The sequence below is a fragment of the Martes martes genome (assembly GCF_963455335.1).
Source record: "Martes martes genome assembly, chromosome: 11".
In the NCBI taxonomy this organism is placed as follows: Eukaryota; Metazoa; Chordata; class Mammalia; order Carnivora; family Mustelidae; genus Martes; species Martes martes.
Genome location: NC_137899.1, coordinates 51,735,371 through 51,755,741, shown reverse-complemented (window position 1 = coordinate 51,755,741; position 20,371 = coordinate 51,735,371). Strand labels below are relative to the sequence as shown.

Here is a 20,371-nt window from a genome sequence, read left to right as displayed (position 1 = left end):
GAGATAAGTTAAATCATAATCAGCCAATTGTTTGAGCTTCTAAGTAATCTATAATTTAAAATGATGATAGTAGCATTACATTCTGTGGCAGTAGTTTTTGTTCCTATAGTGTAAGAACTCTGTCAAAGTCTTGTAAATTGACTTTAACTTTTATTCATATCTTTCTAGGCAATCTAGTTAGTTGTCTTCTGTGCAGCTAATGGAACCAATTTTTTTAATCAGAAACTTCCCAAAACTTACTTAAAGCATAAAGTACATTAAAAAATTTTTTCTGCAACTTGTCTTGATCTGAAGTAAATGTACTTCTCTTATGTATCAGCCACTGAGTCATCCTTCACATTGGAATTATTGATTGAAGTTTGGAATTATATACATTAATGTATCTTTTATTTTTCTAGGACATTGCTTTTTAATATTTTTTGTCCTTTTTGGTGACCTTTTATAATCTTTATAACTAAGAAATTGTCTAACTCCTTTTCTTGAAACCATTTGAAAAAAGTATGTAGAATGATAGGTATAAATATGTAGAATGATGAGTATAAACTCCTTTTCTTGAAACCATTTGAAAAAAGTATGTAGAATGATGGGTATAAATAAATGTCAGGTTTATTGTCTTTGCTGGTGTTTAGGTTTTAGGCAGTTGCTGGGACTTTTTCAAATAGTAATGCTTATGATTTTCTTGTTATTATAAGATTGTTTAATCAAAAATAGGCCTTCCCCACATTTCTTGTTATAAAATCAGTTTTTGTCTTTAAAATTAAGTTTCTTGAGGTACCTGGGTCGCTCATTCTGTTAAGCATCTGCCTTTGGCTCAGGTCATGATCCCAGGGTCCTGGGATCAAGCCTTGTGTCCGGCTCCCTGCTCAGTGGAGAGCCTGCTTCTCCCTTTCCTTCTGTGCCCTGCCCCCGCTCGTTTTCTCTCTCTCTCTCTCTCTCTCAAATAAAATTAAAAAAAAATAAGATTCTTGACAATTTATTTTTTAGACATTTTTAAAATAATTGTCTAATCTAGTTTTTAACTGTATAGATAATTTTAAAAAAAATGGAGGCTACAGGTGAGCCTAAAATGAATGGGCCAAGTCTTATTATGTGTGATTGTATCCTTCAGTGGGTTAGTTTTTTTTCCCCTTCTGGGAAAGGAATTTCATTCCTATTTAATCAAACTTAAGTAGGTAGGTAGGTAGCTGAATGGCTTTTGTCATTATGTGTGTTCTTTTTCCTTCTCTTTGTCTTTGTATTGCTTTTTTAAGTCAGTTCAGCCTTAAAATACTTTTAAAGTTGATATTTCTCATTCATTAAAACCATGTTAATTGATTAACCACATTAATATAAATATTTAATAATTAAATATTAAAAATATTTAAATAATGCTGTTTTAATTTTACTCACAGTTTTCTTGCCATATCAAATCATACTTTCTTTTGTTTTCTAATGTTTATAGGCAGTTATCAAATTCTTGACTAAATGTGGGCCTTGATTGATTTTAGACTCTATTTCTGGATCTTATTGTTGTTGATCACAAAAATAAATTACACCTTGTTTTCCTTCTGATTGCTCTTTTAACTTGATTTGTCTTTGGTAGAAAGATTTAAGAGGTGGGCAGACTACAGAAGGAAGTAGGAGGTATATAATTGAATAAGGTGGATAGAGAACTGTTTGCTCATTTTAATTATCACTTTGCTGTTAACGAGGGGGTAATCCTAGGTGGAATTTCCTGTTTACTTTTTGTGACCATAGGTCTGAGGGACCAAGAAATGTTCTTGGGCATTTAGATTGTTGAAGCTGGAAAGCAACACAAACCGCTTCTTTCTAAAAGTAATAGAAACTGGTTTTGAAGACCCATTTAGACATGTAGATTCATAAATAATCTCTTAAGTTCTGGAAGCCATACATTAACTTTAAGCTGTATATGTTTACTGCTTCACCATATATTCATTTCTGTTTTTAAGTGAGGGACATTTTAATTGGTAACTTTGTGTGCTTATATATAGAATAAAACACCGAAGGAAAAGACATTAATTTTAATAATGTGTAATTGACTTGGCTCTCTAACATTACTTTCTAAAAATAATTTTTAGTTTTTTAATTAAATGGCAGTGCATATGGAGTTTATGTTATCTTTTTCTATTGGTTATATATTGATCTATGAATCTAGGGTTGTAATGTTTTTGAGCCAAATCTACCAAGAATAAGTGGACATAATAGATATATTATGTATACAAACTAATCTATTTATTCTTCACATGAAAGAAAAATTTTATTTGTATTATTTCTTAATCCAGTGAGACAGAACAAAAAACCTTGACATTTCCTAGTGAACTTCACTCTGCAGTGTTTTCTTCATGTTTATGTTTTATCAGAAAACTATGTGATACAATAAGAGTAAAATACTTAATAATTGCTCTCCTGTACATGAATGTCTGTTTTTGATGTGTGTTTTGTAGAGGCAACTTAGGTATGTATATATATATACATATATATATATTTTTTTTTTCTTTTTCTCTGAAATATGTGGCTCGCAAAAACACGAGGCTTAAGGGAGCAGGTGTTTGGGGAGTAGTATACCACAGTTTCCTTTGCTGTTCTATTATGTCTTTGCTTGGGTGACTTTCATTCTTGGTGTTTGAACCTTAGGTAAAACAACTCTTTCAAAAGTTTTTTTCTGTATACTAACTTGAATTTCTCCTCCCACAGAGTCTTTTAATGGGTCTCCTACTGGAAGCATAAATTTGGTAAGTATTATTATGGGTACTTAATTATCACAGTGACTTGAAAATATAAAAGTAAATATACATAAGTAAATATTGGAAGCTCTCAGATCATCCTTTAATATAATAAGTTATTTACTTTAAATGCTAAATTCACATAATAAGCATCTCTGAAATTTATTTTTATTTTTAAAAAATGGGCTTGGGGCGCCTGGGTGGCTCAGTGGGTTAAAGCCTCTGCCTTCAGCTCAGGTCATGATCCCAGGGTCCTGGGATCAAGCCCCACGTCGGGCGCTCTGCTCTGCAGGGGGCCTGCTTCCCTTCCTCTCTCTCTGCCTGACGCTCTGCCTGCTTGTGATCTCTGTCTGTCAAATAAATAAATAAAATCTTTAAAAAAAATAAAAATTAAAATTAAAAATGGGCTTAAGTTACACCTGCATAATTCAGTTGTAGTTTGTAAAAAAGGTGACTTCATTATTTTCAATCCCAATATGTAGTATTTTGAAATGACTTTTTGGTTAGTGCTATGTTGGATAGTAAACTTGTGATATACAAATGTTTACATTGAAATTAGGTTTTTCTTTTTGTATGTAGAAAAGAAATATAAAATTAGGATATCTGAAAACTCCCAGATATTTCTTAACGTGTGCACTATAACCAGTTCTGGTTGTTGTAAAAAAATTTTTTAAGCTTAAGGCCTTAGAGTAAATTAAACAACATTATTTTATGATTACAAATTTAAGAATGATATATTTTTAGCACATAAGCTGTCATTGGCATTTTATACATTCACAGTGAAGTGTGAAATAGTGAACATTTCAGTTTTTTTGTATATCCATCCTTGTAATGAATAAGTTATTTCATAAAATGCTGCTAGGAAGAAATACATTCTATGAAAGTTTCAGTCTAGAGTTTGTAGGGGGTTAGGGAGAGATTGTTTGCTTTGTTCTTATTCTATTTACATTACTTTTTCTTTCACTTTTTGTAAAAGCTAAATGGTCTATAGGTCCATTATCTTATGTTGTATTCTGTATAACTATATTTCAAAAAATAACCTTATTGAGTGTTTTATTACTCTACAAAGTACAGCCTGTAACAAAACACTGAAGCAGTCAGCCATAGTGTTGTGTCAGATATGATGTAACATTTGAAATATTTTCCTAAATCCTAAATTTGGTATCATTACCATTTATTCTTTATATTCTGTAACCTTATAACAAAAAGGAATAACTCCTAGAGCGTGAAGAAAGTATTAGCAATAATGTTCATTTATAATGAAGGTTTTCAAGTGTGATGAAACTTCATTCATTTGAAATTTCAAGTAGTCACACTTATAGTGCTTGTACAAGTGTTTGAACACTAGTAACAAATACTTTTTTTTTCTTTATTCCATATCTGGAATAAATGCTTTTTCAAATAAGAGTGATTCCTTTGTCACATAGAAATATAAACCATACAGTCTCTCGATTGACAAAGGTCACACTTGAGGTCAGTGATTTGCAGTATTTTGTTACTCACATGCATCTATTATATTCAAGGTTTTAAGTAGCTGGAGTCTTTTGAATTCTTTCTTTTTAAATATATATACAAATTTTAGTGGATAGCTACCTTTAAAAAATAGTTTTAAGATTGTAAAATAGGTCATAATAGTTTTTTTCCAATATAGTAAGCAAAGAAAATATTTAATGTGGGGATTTACTCATTTTTTATTTGGGACTGGCAGGTAAATTTCAAGCATTTCTAGCAGTGCAGTCATTATTGTATGGATTATCACAGTAAATTTGAACTTTCCTTTTTTGTCTCAGCATGATGTTAAAAAAAAATTCTTTTTTTTGCAAGCAGTCCAAGAATCTTAACTGAAGGATTACTTTACAAAAATTGTATTTTATTTCAGGACAGCATTAGTCTACTTGTTTTGAAATAATATTTTTCTTTTACTAAACAATACTTATTCTAAATCAGAATGTAGTTGGTACTATTTCACTAATTGTAATTTTATAGTCTACTTGATATTTACATTTGCCTTATATCTGTGACTAATGTTTAAGAGATGTTTCATTGGATTTTTTTCATCATATTAAATGAAAATAATATTGTTTAAGTGTGCTAAAAAGACATACAGATGACAAAGTTTTCTAACAATTTCTGTGTTGCCTAGCGTAAGATGGTAACGTTTAAAGCAATAAGTACTGTTTTGCTATTGAAATGTTATGACAAAGGAGGGTTAATAATAGTAACAAAAATACTTCTTGAAAAACAATTGTTTTATATTCTCTGTGATAGCTTATAATTAGAAGATCATAATCAATAACAATCTAAATTTTGTAGAATATTCTATTTCCTTGAGGCTTCTATCTTTCACATAAAAGTAGTATTAAAACAAAGGTGTTTCTATCAAGATGTTTTATTACAGGTCATATGACCACTTTAAAATAAGTGCACTCTCTTTTCAGAGCATTATAATTCATTCTGTAAACTGACAAAGTTGTAGAGCAAGTATTATACTGTTGTACCATTGAGAAAATTGAGATATGAGAAAGAGTTGATTTGGCTAAAGTCTCTTAGGGTGTCACTGGTGAAGCCCGGACTAGACCCATTTTAATTTAATGATTCGTCCACTTGACTTGACCAGGGAAATATTGGATTATCTATATGTTGTTACCATATTTTGTTTCTCCTAATGAACAGTCTTAAGTAAGTAGTAAACCTTTTGGCTTTCTTCTGAGAATGTAGTTGCCTTAATGGCTTTATGTTATATATGGCTGCATTTAAGTCATTTAAATGACTCTTAGTAATATCGACAATATCATGTTAGGTCCCAAAGTTCATTCAGATCCTGTGGTTTTTAGAGTGTAAGAAATGTGTGAATCATATAATGTCTGTGTGTCAGAGGTCCTCAAGACCATTTTGATGTTCAGTGTTTATGAGAGGACTCATAGGCCTTAGCATAGTCTGACTCCTATGGAAAGGATTTATTAGAGAAAAAGAATAGAAAGCAAAATCAGCACAGGGAAAAGGCCATGCAGCAAAGTCCAGAGGAAACCAGGTACAGGTTTCCAAGAATCCTCTCCCATGAAAGTTACATTAGGCAAACTTAATTCCTCCAGAAATGAATGTGACAACACATGTGAAATGTTGCTACCAGGAAAGCTCATCTGAGACTAAGTGACAAGGGTTTTCATTGAAGGCAGGTGACATAGACAAACCTCTAGTTAGTACATACTAAAATTCCAGACTCCCAGAAGGAAAGCAGCTGTTCAGCATAAACAGTTATTAGGTACAGTGAACTCTTAGCAGTTAAGGAATGGTGGGAACCTTCTCTAATTCTGAATTCCCACATGTCATCCAAGGAGCAGGCTTGCAACCATTCCTTTCTAAGGAGAACAATTTCAAATGAACTCTTTTTTGTTGTTGTTTATTTTTTTCTAGCTTTATTGAGATATAATTGACATAAAACATTACATAAGTTGAAGAGGTACAACACATTGGTTTGATACTACAAAATGGTTACCACCTTAGGGTTAGCTAACCCCTCCATCACATCACATAATTAATTACCATTTCTTTTTGTATTGAGAATATTTAAGATTTACCCTCTTACTGATTCCAAGTATATAATATTGTGTTATTATTATTATTTGAAGTATATTTGACTCATTAACTCTGTACAGCATTGTGTGATTATGTGCCCTTCTAGGTATGTGTGGGTGTGTGTATATGGGGCAGAAAAGTCTTAAATTTAAACCCAAAGGCCATAGTTGAATAAAGATTCATTTTGGGTCACTCTAATAATTTTTTGTCTGTGGAACTATTTTTGAAAATTATTTAAAATCTGTTTTAGACTCTGGAATCACTTCATGGAATAAGAAATCATAACAGGCAATGTTTTTGGTGTTAGGTAGTCTTACTAAATATTTTACATGTCTTTTTATTTAATCCTTATATAACCCTGTGATGTGTAGGTACTCATTTTATAGATAAGGAATCTAAAATCATTTCTAAGTTAACTAAAATGTTAAATAATACAGAATTGTCTCTAATATAGGTCAACATTAAAAAAATTGAAATGTTAACTTAAGAACATGTCTAATTATTTGTATCCATATTTTTTTCCTTGCCATGTATTGAATATAATTGAGAAGTAACAAATGTTGGTATATGGATAAGCAATGAAGGAAGAAATAATCGACTAAGTTGATTTCTGAAATACTTTGTTTTATAGTTTTTTAATTCTGGATTTTCTCTCTCCTGTTAGTATAAATAGAGAGGATTTTTGTTGGGGGAGGAATGCAAACAATATAAAGTTTATGTGGGGCAAGATGAGTAAGGCATGTATGATATAAGATGCTTTAACACTTTTTTACCTATAAAATTAAATTTTTTTTTTCCAAGTCTTTAGATGACCTTTCAAATGTATCTTCCGATGACTCAGTACAACTTCATGCTTACATTTCAGACACTGGTAAGAGACTTTGTTGGTATAATTATTACTCAAAAATTATTAATTATTATTACCCTTGGATTATTTTCCACATTTATTTTTACAATTTTCTCATCTGTAGTCATTTTTAAGTTACCTTTTTTTCTGCAGTATGTTTTTCATTAAATTCTGTTATTTTTATTTGTGTATATGGCTTGATACATACTCTTTATTGTGTTCAGTGATACTTTGTGTATATGTTATGCTGTACTTGTGTATCTTCTTTCCTTAAGGTTGTTACTGTTAACATTTGAAAAATTTAAACTCTAAGCATTTTGTCATTGCTAATAAACTCTTGAAACCTAATCTTTTCTTCTTGTTTGTGTCTTGCTGATAATTATCTGCATAATTCTTACTAAATTGCTTGGGGCAGGTTTTAGCTCTACCTTTTTTTATACATGCAGAGTCAAACTAGGTAAGTGGGTTAATGAAATGTTGGTATAGGAGTTCACAGAAGCTTAAGAAGTGCTTGGATGAGGTAAGAAACCTCTAAAATTTTGTGACTCAGTCAGCATTCATGCAAAATGTTTAGTCAAGTAAGAAAAAAATCAATATCCATCATTGCCATTGGGTTATTAGATAATGCCATGAGTAGTAATTAATGATGGTTTACTTATCCTGCCTCTCACTATTACTAAATTATAGGAGTGTGTCTGTCAGGTTACATTTGGAATATTACCATAGTGAGGTATCTCAGGTCAGTTTCGTGCTTACATTTGAGGTAACTAAAAGGAGATTTTATAGTGGAAGTACAGTTTAAAAGATAATTTGCATTTTTTAAAAAGATCTCTGTTTTCTTTTGCTTCCCACTGGTGCTGGAGTCTCATTTTGCATTGTGTTCCCTGCCGTATTTCTGAAATAAGTTATTTATAATTGCTGTCTAAGTTGTTTTTTTATCCTTTACACTTAGTTGGTGCATACACTACTCTGCTTATAAAGGTTATAAAGCAACTTTCTCAATAAAACCAGAGGTTTTGTTGCTCTTCTTTCTAGCTTTTGTTAAAGTTGTTTCACTTTTCCTTCATGAAATTTTAAAATTCGTTTTAAGGATCTCTCTTTTCTTTGTTAGTTTGTCCTCCAAACATTAAAGTCTTTGTTAAACCGCAAATGTTTAGTATTTGTCCTTATATTTCTTTCTTAAAGACCTTAAACTTTGTCTCAAGGAAGACACTCATGTCCATATTTCTTATGTAGATCTTTCTTTTCTCCGAAAGTTGTGATTTTTCTAGCTGCTTTGTCCATTGATTCAACAAATATTTATTAGCTTGTTAAAATGTGTGAAAGCAGTGTACTAAGCATTTTTAATAAATTATTATTTCTGTCAGACAAACTTACGTATAAATACTAAGAGGCAGCATAATAGGGTTTTAAGAGCATCACTTTTGTCCATTTCTGGGGGTTCAAACCCCAGCTCTGCCATTAATAGTTGGGTGAACTTGGGCAAGTTCCTTAACTTCTCTGACTTCAATTTCCTTATGCATAAAATGTAATAATAATATTTATCTCATAGGGTTGTCATGGGACTCATTAATTACATTGGTAATTACATATGAGTGGACTTTATATATGTTTGTTCAATAAATATTTTACCAGTTGGACTCCAGAGAATCTAGATTTTATATTCTTAACATCTTTATTACAGGGAGTAGAACTTAGAGTCTAGTGAAGGGCTTCTCAAGGAGTGGTCCTTGGACTAGTGCATACTGCTTCTGTTCTTTTTGAAATCTTGCTTTAAAAAATATTAGCTAAATTAAGCAATGTTCTTAGTAAAAGTTTGATTTATATTCTGGGCCTCTTCCTTATCCGAGTATGGATTAGTGACAAATAGTTTATATCACCTGCTATGAGTAACATTGTCCTAATGAAAACAGAATATTTCCACAGTAATATCTCACCATCATCTCATAATCAATATATACAACCTCATTATCTATTTTAAAAAATTACCTTTTTATCTTCAGCACAACCTCTTTATGCTTCCTGTTTTGTGTGTACTCTAGTTATGAGTTCTTCTGCCTATCGATTTGTGATAGATATAGCTGATAATTCTTTTTTAGAAAGCTTTCTTGTATTCTTCCCCGCATTTCTCTCCATTCTTCTTGTTCTTGTTAGCTTCTGATTGGTTATGATTTGCTGCCTAATTGACTTCTGCTTTCTATTTTCTTTCCCCAAACCTTTCTTGAACACAACAGATAAAACTATTCCCTTGTCACACTAGCTGTGTTGAGTGGCGGTGGTTCTCTAACATGATGAAAGTTTTATGCAGTGTGTTCTGCATCAGTTTCTGAGAGAAGGATGACTGGAAGAAGTGAATTGAACAATGAATATTAAATAATGTTACCTGTAGTTACAGCCTCAGAGCCAGGTGACCAAAGTCTGTCCCTAGTGTTAAGTTTTGTCAAATCGGGCACACTGATATTAAATGGGAATGAAGGACAATTTTGAGTAGAAAGTACAAATCTTAAAATAATTTTGATGAAAGCTTCAAAGAGGCTTCTGTCTCAATTGCACTTGCCAGTATAGATTTTTAGCCTTTTTTTTTAGCTTTTATGTTATTAAAATAATTTGCTAAGATTGCTATATGCAAACCCTTCTTTGCCTAATTATATACAAAACACAAAATATTTAGCTCCAAAACTTGGCCATTCCCCCCCCCCCACAATTATGGATCAGTGTAATCTATTATTGGAAATCTATTATTTATTGGGCACCTGGGTGGCTCAGTGGGTTTAAGCCTCTGCCTTCGGCTCAGGTCATGATCTCAGGGTCCTGGGATCGAGTCCTGCATCAGGCTCTCTGCTCAGCCCCACCTCTCTCTCTGCTTCCCCACCTCTCTCTCTGCCTGCCTCTCTGCCTACTTGTGATCTCTGTCAAATAAATAAAATCTTAAAAAAACAAAACAAAACAGAAGAGCAATTTATGCTTGTGGTCAGAATGGTAGTCTAAAAAGTGCTATGATAAATCCTGCCTTCTGCACAAAGAAAGGGTGAAAACAGTAAAATAAAAATAGCTAAAGGGAGAAAGCTACAGGTGCCAGACCAAGAGGAAAAATAAATTTAGGGAAGTGAAGTGGAGTTGAGGCCAAGGAGCTCACAGGAGCATAAACACTGCTGTCTTGATTTTGATGGCATTTTCATGTCCCTCAAGTTCTGAAGAGGCAGTATGGACTAAGGCCATAGGAAGTTGGAACCCAACCCCTCACATGAAACCCAGATTAACAAAAGGTATTTGATATGAAAGAGGAGTGAGAAAAACAGCCTAGTGTCTGGGGAAAAAAGAAAGAATGTCAAGATCATGTCTGGAAAAGGTATCTGTCATCCACAAGAAATTGAAAGCCTATCTAGAGTCAGCCATCTTCAAGTGATTTGTACCACAGGGTCTCCTAGCCTGAGAGGATGTCAAAAGTAGTCATAGGATAAAACCTAAGGCAAGAATGCAACACTGTGAAAAAAACCAAATGCAGTCATAGAAAAAAATACTGTGATTGAAATTGAGGTCAGTGGTTGGATTAAGAAATAGACCAGATGTAGATGAGTGGAGACTCAGTAAACTGCTAGAGACCTGAAGAAATGATCTAGAATAGAATACAACACTAGAAGGAGGTAAGAAAATGGAAAAATAGAAAAGGAAATGAAAATTATTCAAAGTATATCTCTTTATTTAATACACAGTGGGAACAGGTTTAGATTTTAAAGACATTTTCCTACGGATTTGTCACACTTGAATGGTTTGTGACAAGTCCGTAGGAAAATGCCTTAAAAAAAATATATCTCCAGGGGGTGACTGGGTAGCTCAGTGGGTTAAAGCCTCTGCCTTTGGCCCAGGTCATGATCTCAGGGTCCTGGGATGGAGCCCCACATCTGCTCAGCCTGACTCTCTGCCTACTTCTGATCTCTCTTTCTCTGTAGAATTTAAAAAAAAAAAAAAAAAATCTCCAGAATGAATTACACTTGTAAGTGTAACAATGAAGGGACTTGCCAAAAGACTACATAAAATCCTTATTCCTTGGCTTTTGCTTTCTGTTTAGTTGAAGAGATTTTAATTGGAATACAGCTGAATGGTGAAGGCTACTATGAAAGATTATTTTGTTTCTGTTACTTTTCCTCTATTTAAAGAATAATACTATAATAGGTGGTAGTGTGGTATTGTAACTAAGAATAGGTACAAGCTCTTGAGGAAGAGAGTCTAAGTTAGATATCACTATGTGGTTGGTAGTGTCATCATAAACTTATGATGGAGTTATTGTGTATAAAATCTTACCAATGTGAGTACAGAGGATGGGAATCTATCCTTTGGTGACATCCTTTTGTCTCAGTCTGTCATTTCAAATTCTTCTTCATTTCATGTTCTTTTGTTTGTTTTTGTTCTTCATCTTCCTCCTTTTTGTGTGTTTTGTTCCTCTTCATTTTGTTTTAAATGACTAGTATATGCTGACTATGACCCATATGCTGTGGCAGGCGTTTGTAATGATCATGGCAAGACATATGCATTATATGCTATCACTGTACACCGACGCAATCTTAACAGTGAGGAGATGTGGAAAACCTATCGTCGTTATAGTGACTTTCATGACTTCCATATGAGGATCACTGAACAGGTAATGAGGTTTTTAAAGTTTGTGTGCTTTACATTGTTTCCTGATTTGATGTTTGATTCTAAATAGTTCTGAGGATACGGACCAAAACAAAAGAAAGTAAGGTAAGCATTTTTGTATAATCAGAATAATGCCAGAACTATTACGAGCATTTAACCAATAAATCAATCTTTAACCATTCCCAAGCATTGTAGACCAGTGACAAAATATCAGTGGTCTACCTTGGAAAATTAAAATGAATGTATATTTCTGAGTGTGTGTGTGTGTGTTGCTTTGCAGATGTGTTTGGGTTTGGTTTAAAATAGGGAGGATCACTGTAAGGCACTTTTTGTGTTTTCGGCATTATAATTCAGAGTTCTAGTTATTATAAATGGCATCCTTATCCCCACAGTGTAACAGTTAAGTCCTTGATCCATCAAGTTGTTTTATAAACCACAACCTAAATTAAGTTTAACATTAACCAAGTAATGTTTTTAATTCTTACTAAATACGACCCTTTTGTTTTATAGAAGTATATAGACCCTTAAAGATAACATATGCAAACAAATTATTTCTGTTTTACTTTTTTATTAAATACTTTTTTTCTTTACTTTAACTTTGAAAAAGTAGATCATCTCCAGATGAATTGGAATATGTGATCTGTAAAATTTATTTTAACTTTTGAAAATCTTTTATTTCATTCAAGATTTTTTTTTTTAAAGATTTTTATTTATTTATTTGACAGAGAGAGAGAGAGATCACAAGTAGCCAGAGAGGCAGGCAGAGAGAGAGAGGGAAGCAGGCTCCCTGGTGAGCAGAGAGCCTGACGTGGGACTCGATCTCAAGACCCTGAGATCATGACCTGAGCCGAAGGCAGCGGCTTAACCCACTGAGCCACCCAGGCACCCTCATTCAAGGTCTTTAAATATGCAACTGTATTAATCCAGTAAAAATAATAATAATTAATAGTGACATTTGAATGGACAGAAGCTCTGAAATGACATTGTATTATTTGACTAATCAGAAAATACCTTTTTCAGTTAAGATAGTGGAAAAAATATGGTTGATACCATGATAATCTTATTGAAGTATTCTGTGAATAGAGTGAATTATATTCACACACTCTCTCTCTATATATATATATATTCACTCTCTCTCTATATATATATAATTCACTCTCTCTATATATATATAATTCTTGTGAATTATATTCACAAGGAAATAAATAACTTTGGACATGCCTGTTCTGTTTTTGTTGTTGAATAGATCAGCATGTTTCTTGATTTGTTTCTTCATGTTTAGCTTGATTTTTTGCAGAGGTGAAAGAATTTTCTGTGCTACATTGAAGAAATAACTGCTTCAAGTTTTTAAATATTGCCTGTTTTATATGCTAAAATCTCATAGCTTGTGTATATTTCTCCCCATCCTCACACTTGAACCAAAAAAGACAAATTTTAAGATAATTTGAATTGCTAAGAAGTAGTTTTATTTACTTCCAAATCAATGGAAAGTTGGTATAATGTGAAATTGTCTAGGAAAGTAAATATCATGTTTACATATTGACAAATATAAGTGAAGAACATACCTTAAAAAACTTTATTAATAGAACAGTTCAGAGAGAAATTTTGTTTTGAACATAGCATCAAAAATTAAATGAAATTAATAAAGTGAATTCATTTTTGAGAGGGCTCAGTACAGGCAAAGTGCTTTTGACTTTGTGTTTCCTATCAAGTTCTGTAGCTTGTGATTACTTAAGTGTTTAGATTGCTCACAGAGCTTATGAATTTAAAAAAGAAAAGTTTGTGAGTGAAAATGTAGCTTTAAGCAAAATGCTAAGTAAGCATTTGTAAATAAGACTCAGGCTGTTTGCCTTTTAGCTCTGCTTTACCTGTATTTTAAAATTTAAATCATAAAATAGCAGAAGAAAAATGCAGTGACTCAACAGTAATGCATTGGTTGGTAACAGTACAACTGTTGACACAAGTGAATTTTACCTCCATAGAGCTCTTGAAGGTTAATGTTTTTTAAAAACAGGTTTTGTTTATTTAACTTTGTGATGTAAACTTTTTCCAGTCTAAATATATGAAATCATTTATACTCTTTAAAGATTTTTTAGCCGCATTTTATATTTTATGGATAAAGATTTGTAAAATTGAAAGAAAATAATTAAAAAATTAAGTGTGACATTATTTTAGAAATTACCTGAACCACGCATTTATTTGTTTAACAAATATGTATGAAGTTTTTTCTGTGTCTTGGTACTGTTCTCATGCCGGGGATATAACAGTGAACAGGACAAACCAAGTCCTTGCCTCCAGGAGCTTACATTCTGGTAGACACTGTGCATTACTGTTATATTGGGTCAATTGCATATTAGCGCTGATAAAATAGTAGTGATTTAGAAAATATAAAGTATGCATTAAGGTAACTGAGTAAAAGTATTTATGTGCCTGGCTATAAACCAATTTTGAATCCTAACAAAATTTCAGGCATGCCTTTTGAATTTTTCCAGTAGTGCATTAGGAATCTAAACCTGACATATTCAGTGTAGAAAGATAAAATCTTTGAGTTTGGAATGTCTGTGATTTATATATGATATTTGAGTTCTTTGTGAACATGAAATTATTTTAATTTACGTGAGTTCTTATGTTCAGGTAAATTTCTAATTTTTTTTTACATGCTTTAAAAAAAAATTTCTGGAGCTTCTGGCAGAGGGAATTATATTATCCTTTCAGGGAATAGGCTGTCTTTTACTTGTATTTATAAAATCTTTAAAATACCAAGCTTGTAATGAGTTTAATATAGAGTATAAATGTCACCATTTTTTCCTTTCATAATAAGAGTATTTGAGAAAACTCTCAGTCATTTATGCTTCTGTTCCAGATAATTTTAAAAGGAGTTTGATAATCTAGGCTGTAAGAAAATAACTTTTTTGGCACTTCATTTTTTTTAATTATCAAGGTTTAATATTTTAAAGTTTCTGAAATAAATTGTTGGTTTTATTACAAACTGCTATTTTCCTTTGATGTGTTAAATTTGCTAGGGCTACCATAACAAAATATCACAGACTGAGTGGCTTAAACAATAAAAATAATTTTCTTTCAATTCAGGAACGTGTAAGTCCAAGATCAAGGTATTGGTGAATTTGGTTTCTCCTGAGCCATCTCTGCTTAGCTTTCCCTGTGGACGCCCTTCTCTCTTTGGCTTCACATGGCCTTTTCTTTGTGTGCTCACATCCTTGGTGTCTCTTTGTATGTTCAGATTTACTCCTCTTATAAGGACACCAGTCAGATTAGATAAGGGCTCACCCTGGGGGCTTTTGTTTTAATTAATCCCCTCTCTAAAGGATGTATCTGCAAATACAGCCCACATTCTGAAGTACTAGAGGTTAAGGATTCAACATATGATGTTGGAGCAATACCTTTCAGTCCATAACATCTTTGTATTAGCAGAATAAAGTATGTATTCTGTAAAGTTAAGTCAGGAGTTTAAGATGATGTAGAAAAGTAATATTCCAACAATTTAAATAACTTTAGGACACCTTGAAAAAATTAATTTATTTCCATAAGATATGATTCTTTTTAATTAATTCATAAAACCAGGATCTCTCCACTGGACATTTGATATTCAGTGAAGGCCCATTCTAGTACTTTTGTGAGCAACCAAATTTGTGAGTATCGCTACAGCATAACATTTTCCCTGTAAATTACAACTATCCTTTTTTGTTTTTCTTGCCTTTGCTGAGGCAAAAGAACTGCCTTTACCTTTCATGTATAACATACATTGAATTTATTCACATTATAGCGCCAGGGAACCATTGGATTTGCTATTCTGTTTAATAATTATTCAGAATCTTCCAGTTTGGAGATTAAAATTAACCTATGCCTTTTCATTCATTTCCTCTTTAATCTGTGCACTGGGAATGAGTTTTCTTTACAGAGCCATTATTGTTGATGTTTTTAAACACAGGATGGTTTTAGAAAGCTTGTTTCAGTTTAGGATGTGTATCACATGGGAAAAACAGGAAGGCTGCTTGAAGTTTCAGTTACTAGGCTTTCAGCCAGCCACAGTCACTAGCTAAATGACTTTGGTCTCATGCTGTGTTAGTAGCTGGTGTAGTTAAAATCTGTGTTTTAGCAGGGTGCAGCACATTACTATATATGTGGACCTCTGAAGGTGCATCCAAATGTTAAGTCTGTAAATACTAGACCTAGAGCATGTAGACTTACTTGGTGTTTGTGGCCTTACAAAGATACAAAATATACTAATGTTTTTTAGGGTTTTTTTCCCTTCATAATCTCTGAGTTTATTTTTCTTATGTTTGGTGGGGGAAGAAGTGTCAATGTTGTACTATATTGTTTATATGCAGAGTTGTAATAAAATTATAATCTCTTTTGAAATTTGCTTTTTCTGTTTTTAATAATTAGCTGTTACAATGATTAACTGATTGACAGTCATCAATATTTAAAAAGATTTCCTTTTTAGATTTCTTAAGCCAGGAACTCATGGGCCTTTGATCATTAAAAATATATTTACTAATACTTTATTCACAAGCCAAAGTGTTAAAGAAAATATTTAAAGCTTTTTATTGTTGATAAGTTTGAACAATTAAGAGTATTAAAATGAAACCCCATGTGGACATCATCCCTGTTTATCAGTTATACATGTTTGTCATTCTTGATTGAAAACACTCCTTTATAAATAAATAGCATTAGAACTGTGTTTGGAAATACTTTCTGATTTTTGCTTAATATAATACAATGTATTACAAAATAATCTATTAACGATGCTTTTGATATATAGAGGAATTATTTCTTGGAAAATGCTTTTCTATTTTTGTAAAAAACTAAAATTATTGAATGTATTTTATCTTCTAGTTTGAAAATCTATCAAACATATTGAAGCTTCCTGGTAAAAAGACTTTTAATAATATGGATAGAGATTTTTTAGAAAAAAGAAAAAAGGATTTAAATGCATATTTGCAGGTAAATCCATGCTTGTTATTACCCATAGATTTTCATTTTAATATATCATACAGATATAGTAGATTTCTTTATTCAAGAATGTTTTAATATAATAGTGGGAAAATAACCACACTTCGTTAGCATGTCACATCTGTTCAGTAATTTATCAGTATTATCTGTTTATTGACTAACTTAAAGGGACACTGAGTGCTAGCGATTTTATCACTTCAGGTTTAGATGAAAACACACACACAGGTACACATATCTCTCCACATCATGTAAAGTCTAGGTGTTTTATGGTACACTAAACAGATAAATGTTTCCAATTCGGTAGGTAGTAGCTCTTCACGGTGTGTATCCAAAGCTAGCAGATTTTCATTCCTGATATAGGCCTCCTATGGGTCACAATGAGTCTGAGACTTCTAAAATTACAGACTAATTCAAAACAAGAATAGATCCAAGGGACTATTTCTTACACATAGTATCCTAGGTATGTAGATTTCTGCTGTGGAATAACAAAACTTGACCCACAAGTTAATTATTCCAGGAAAAACTTTGAGCCTGTGTACCCAGATGCCAGATATAATAATAATATCAATTTATAGTTTTTTATACTAATGAATGATTTGTAAAGGTTTTTCATCTCGTAGACCTGCCTTTAGCCCAGGTATATAATGTTCCATTATTTAGCCCCCCACCCCCACTCCACCCTCTTGAATAGGGGTCAGCAAATTGCAGAATGCAGACCAAATCTAGTTCACCATATGTTTTACTGAGTTTTGGAACACAGCCATCCATTTAGTTTATTAGTACCTACTATAGCTTTTACATTTTGCTACAGTAGAGTTGAGTAGTTTCAGCAAAGACTCAGTGGACTACAAAACTTTAGAGTTAGGATGTGAATAACATAACAGTTGAGTGGATCTTCATTGTATAAGCTATAAAACCTGAAAATGGACTACAGTAGTCTCCCCCTTATCTGTGGTTTTGCTTTCTGTGGTTTTACTTACCCACAGTCAGCCATGGCCATGGTCCAGAAGCAAATGATTGTCCGTCTGATAAATTGTCAGGTCAGTAGTAGTCTGTTACTGTGTCACAATGCATATGTCATTCACCTCACCTCATCTAATTATGTAGGCATTTTATCATCTCTTTATCGTCATAAGAAAGGTGAATACAGAACAGTAAGATATTTTGAGAGAGAGAACACATTCACAGTATATTGCATGTACTTTTATTATAGCATATTGTTATAATTATTCTATCATTGTTATTGTTGCTAATCCTTATATCCCTAATTTATAAATTAAACTTCATCACAGGTATGTATGTATAGGAAAAACCAGTATATGTAGGGTTCGATACTATCTTTGGTTTCAGGAATCCACTGGGGGGAGGGTTGGAATATATCCCCCCAGAAAGGGGACTACTGTAGCAAATACATTTGGACAACTGTCACGTTAGATGCACTGAAAGTCAAAAAAGCAGCTGGGAAGAATATACACCAAACTGTTAATGGTTGTAGAATTATTGATGACTTTATAAACTGTGTAATTGTTTTTTTAATACAAAATTAAAATTCTGTACATGCTTAATTTTCTAGCAGATAAAATTGCAGATGGGAGTGAATTTCCAATACCATATCTATGTAAGGTATCTTTTTTTTTCCCCCATTAGTTACTTTTAACTCCTGAAATGATGAAAGCATCACCAGCTTTGGCTCACTATGTGTATGATTTCCTTGAGAACAAAGCCTACAGTAAAGGAAAAGGAGATTTTGCTCGCAAGGTAAGCAGACCATTGCATTGGTTTTCTTTATAGGTCTGTTTTTGTACATTTTTTTGGAAAGATTTTACTTACTTGAGAGAGTGTGTATGAGAGAGAGAGAATAGAGGGAGAGGGAGAAGCAGACTGCCTACTGAGCTGGGAGCCCGACATGGTACTCCATCCCAGGACCCCAAGATGATGACTTGAGCCAAAGGCAGCTACTTGACTGACTAAGCCACCCAGATGCCCCTTCATACTTTTTTTTAAATAAAAGAAAATAAATTTATGTTTGTATGTTTTAAAACCAGAAAAGTTTATTAAATGCTTCTTGGCTTGTTTCTCTTTTATAGTTTATTAAGTCTACTATTGATAGGCATATCTAATAAGTATAAACTCCTATTTTTACGTGTAGATTAAAATCTAACAGGAGCTTAAAAGAAAGAAAAAAGAATTTTTGAAATAATGCAGTGAGGAAGATTTGCCTAAGATAGGTCACAAGCTTTCCAATAACTTGAGAAGGAGCCATTTCTTACTGGGAGGAAAGGTCTTTTACTTGAAGTGTGGATAAGAAAAATGTTAAATAGGTTATGTTCCTGAAAGTATTTTTGCCCCTTGAGTGAAATCTTTGTTATTTAAAATTTCTTTAGGGATATAGGTCCTAAACTTGGAATTAGATGGTAGATTAAGAAAATAAATGACGGAGTGCTCAAATTGGACAGGATAGTTTAATGAGTGAGAACACAGACTTTGGAATTAGTCTTTGGTTTAAATCCGTGCTCTGCCATTTACTAGGTGTGACCTGCAACATGTTACTTCATCTTTAAGTCCTTTAGTTTTCCCAAGAAATGAAGATATTAATCCTCATTTTACAGCATTGTACAAATTAAATGTGATAGTCCATGTATGACAGCTCCTGGCACTTCCATTAACTCAGAATAAATGTTGCCTCTTAGTAGTAGTGGCAGTAATAGCAGGAGCAGTAACAGCAGTTGGGAGGGCTGGGTGGATAGTGTGTAGGAACTCTATATATTTTTGTAACTTTTCAAAAGTCTAAGATTATTTCAAAATGAAAATTAAATACAAAAAGTGACTTCCCTGCCACTCCCCCACGAAAAGACTAATTTAAAAAAAAGATTAAGGAATTGGTATAAAATAAGTAAGAATTAACTTACTGGTACAGAGTAAGTAAGAACTAAACATAAGAGCTTTGTATGATTACTCTAGGGTTTTAGGTTTTAATATCCGAGTTAACATGTTTAAGTGGAGGGTTTTAATAACAAGTTCCATATTATGTGCCTCATAATGGTGGGGGGACAGTGTGGTGGTATTTTCTTTGTATTCCATGATTGAAATGATTGAGTTTAAATTTCAACTCTAAATGGTTTGTCAATAGAGATGCCTTCTAGTGTTCCATCTTTTTCATTTACCTTGTGTTCTCTCAAGATTGTATCAATTTTAAGATAAACTAATAAATCAGTAACAACTTTTTTGAGGTAAATGTTACCTCAAATGTACAGTTTCTTTTTGACGACTATAATAGTTGTGTGTGTGTAAAGTACATATATGCCTTATGTAACCAAACAGTTGTATATTGCTTTTTAAAAATATTACCACTGGAATCTAAATTTCCTTCTGAATCTTTCTGGATGTGCATAGTAACATATGTTTTTTATAAATCATATTGGTTATTACCAAGGTCATCTTGACCTCTTTTAGATTGGCAAAATAATTTCTATGCACATCAAGAATTTTCAGCTACATTTCCTTTTTGGCTAAATTATAATTTAATATTTTTTCTTAATTATGTTTCACTGGATCTTAAATAGGTGTTAGAGAAATCATCTGCAAACATTTTATCAGTGGTTATCAGAGCTTGAGA

General features: G+C 32.5%; 1 protein-coding gene across 2 annotated transcripts in view; it reads left to right on the top strand.

The window, feature by feature from the left end:
• SNX13 (sorting nexin 13) overlaps positions 1–20,371 on the top strand; it is a 130,870-nt gene that overhangs the window by 95,834 nt on the left and 14,665 nt on the right. The window contains exons 16-20 of one of the 2 annotated variants that reach the window (XM_080818897.1): positions 2,695–2,732; positions 7,101–7,170; positions 11,613–11,785; positions 16,639–16,746; positions 18,403–18,513. In XM_080818897.1, the coding sequence (XP_080675023.1) occupies positions 2,695–2,732; positions 7,101–7,170; positions 11,613–11,785; positions 16,639–16,746; positions 18,403–18,513 (500 nt within the window). The remainder of the gene's footprint in view (positions 1–2,694; positions 2,733–7,100; positions 7,171–11,612; positions 11,786–16,638; positions 16,747–18,402; positions 18,514–20,371) is intronic. The other variant, XM_080818898.1, reaches the window with a different exon arrangement.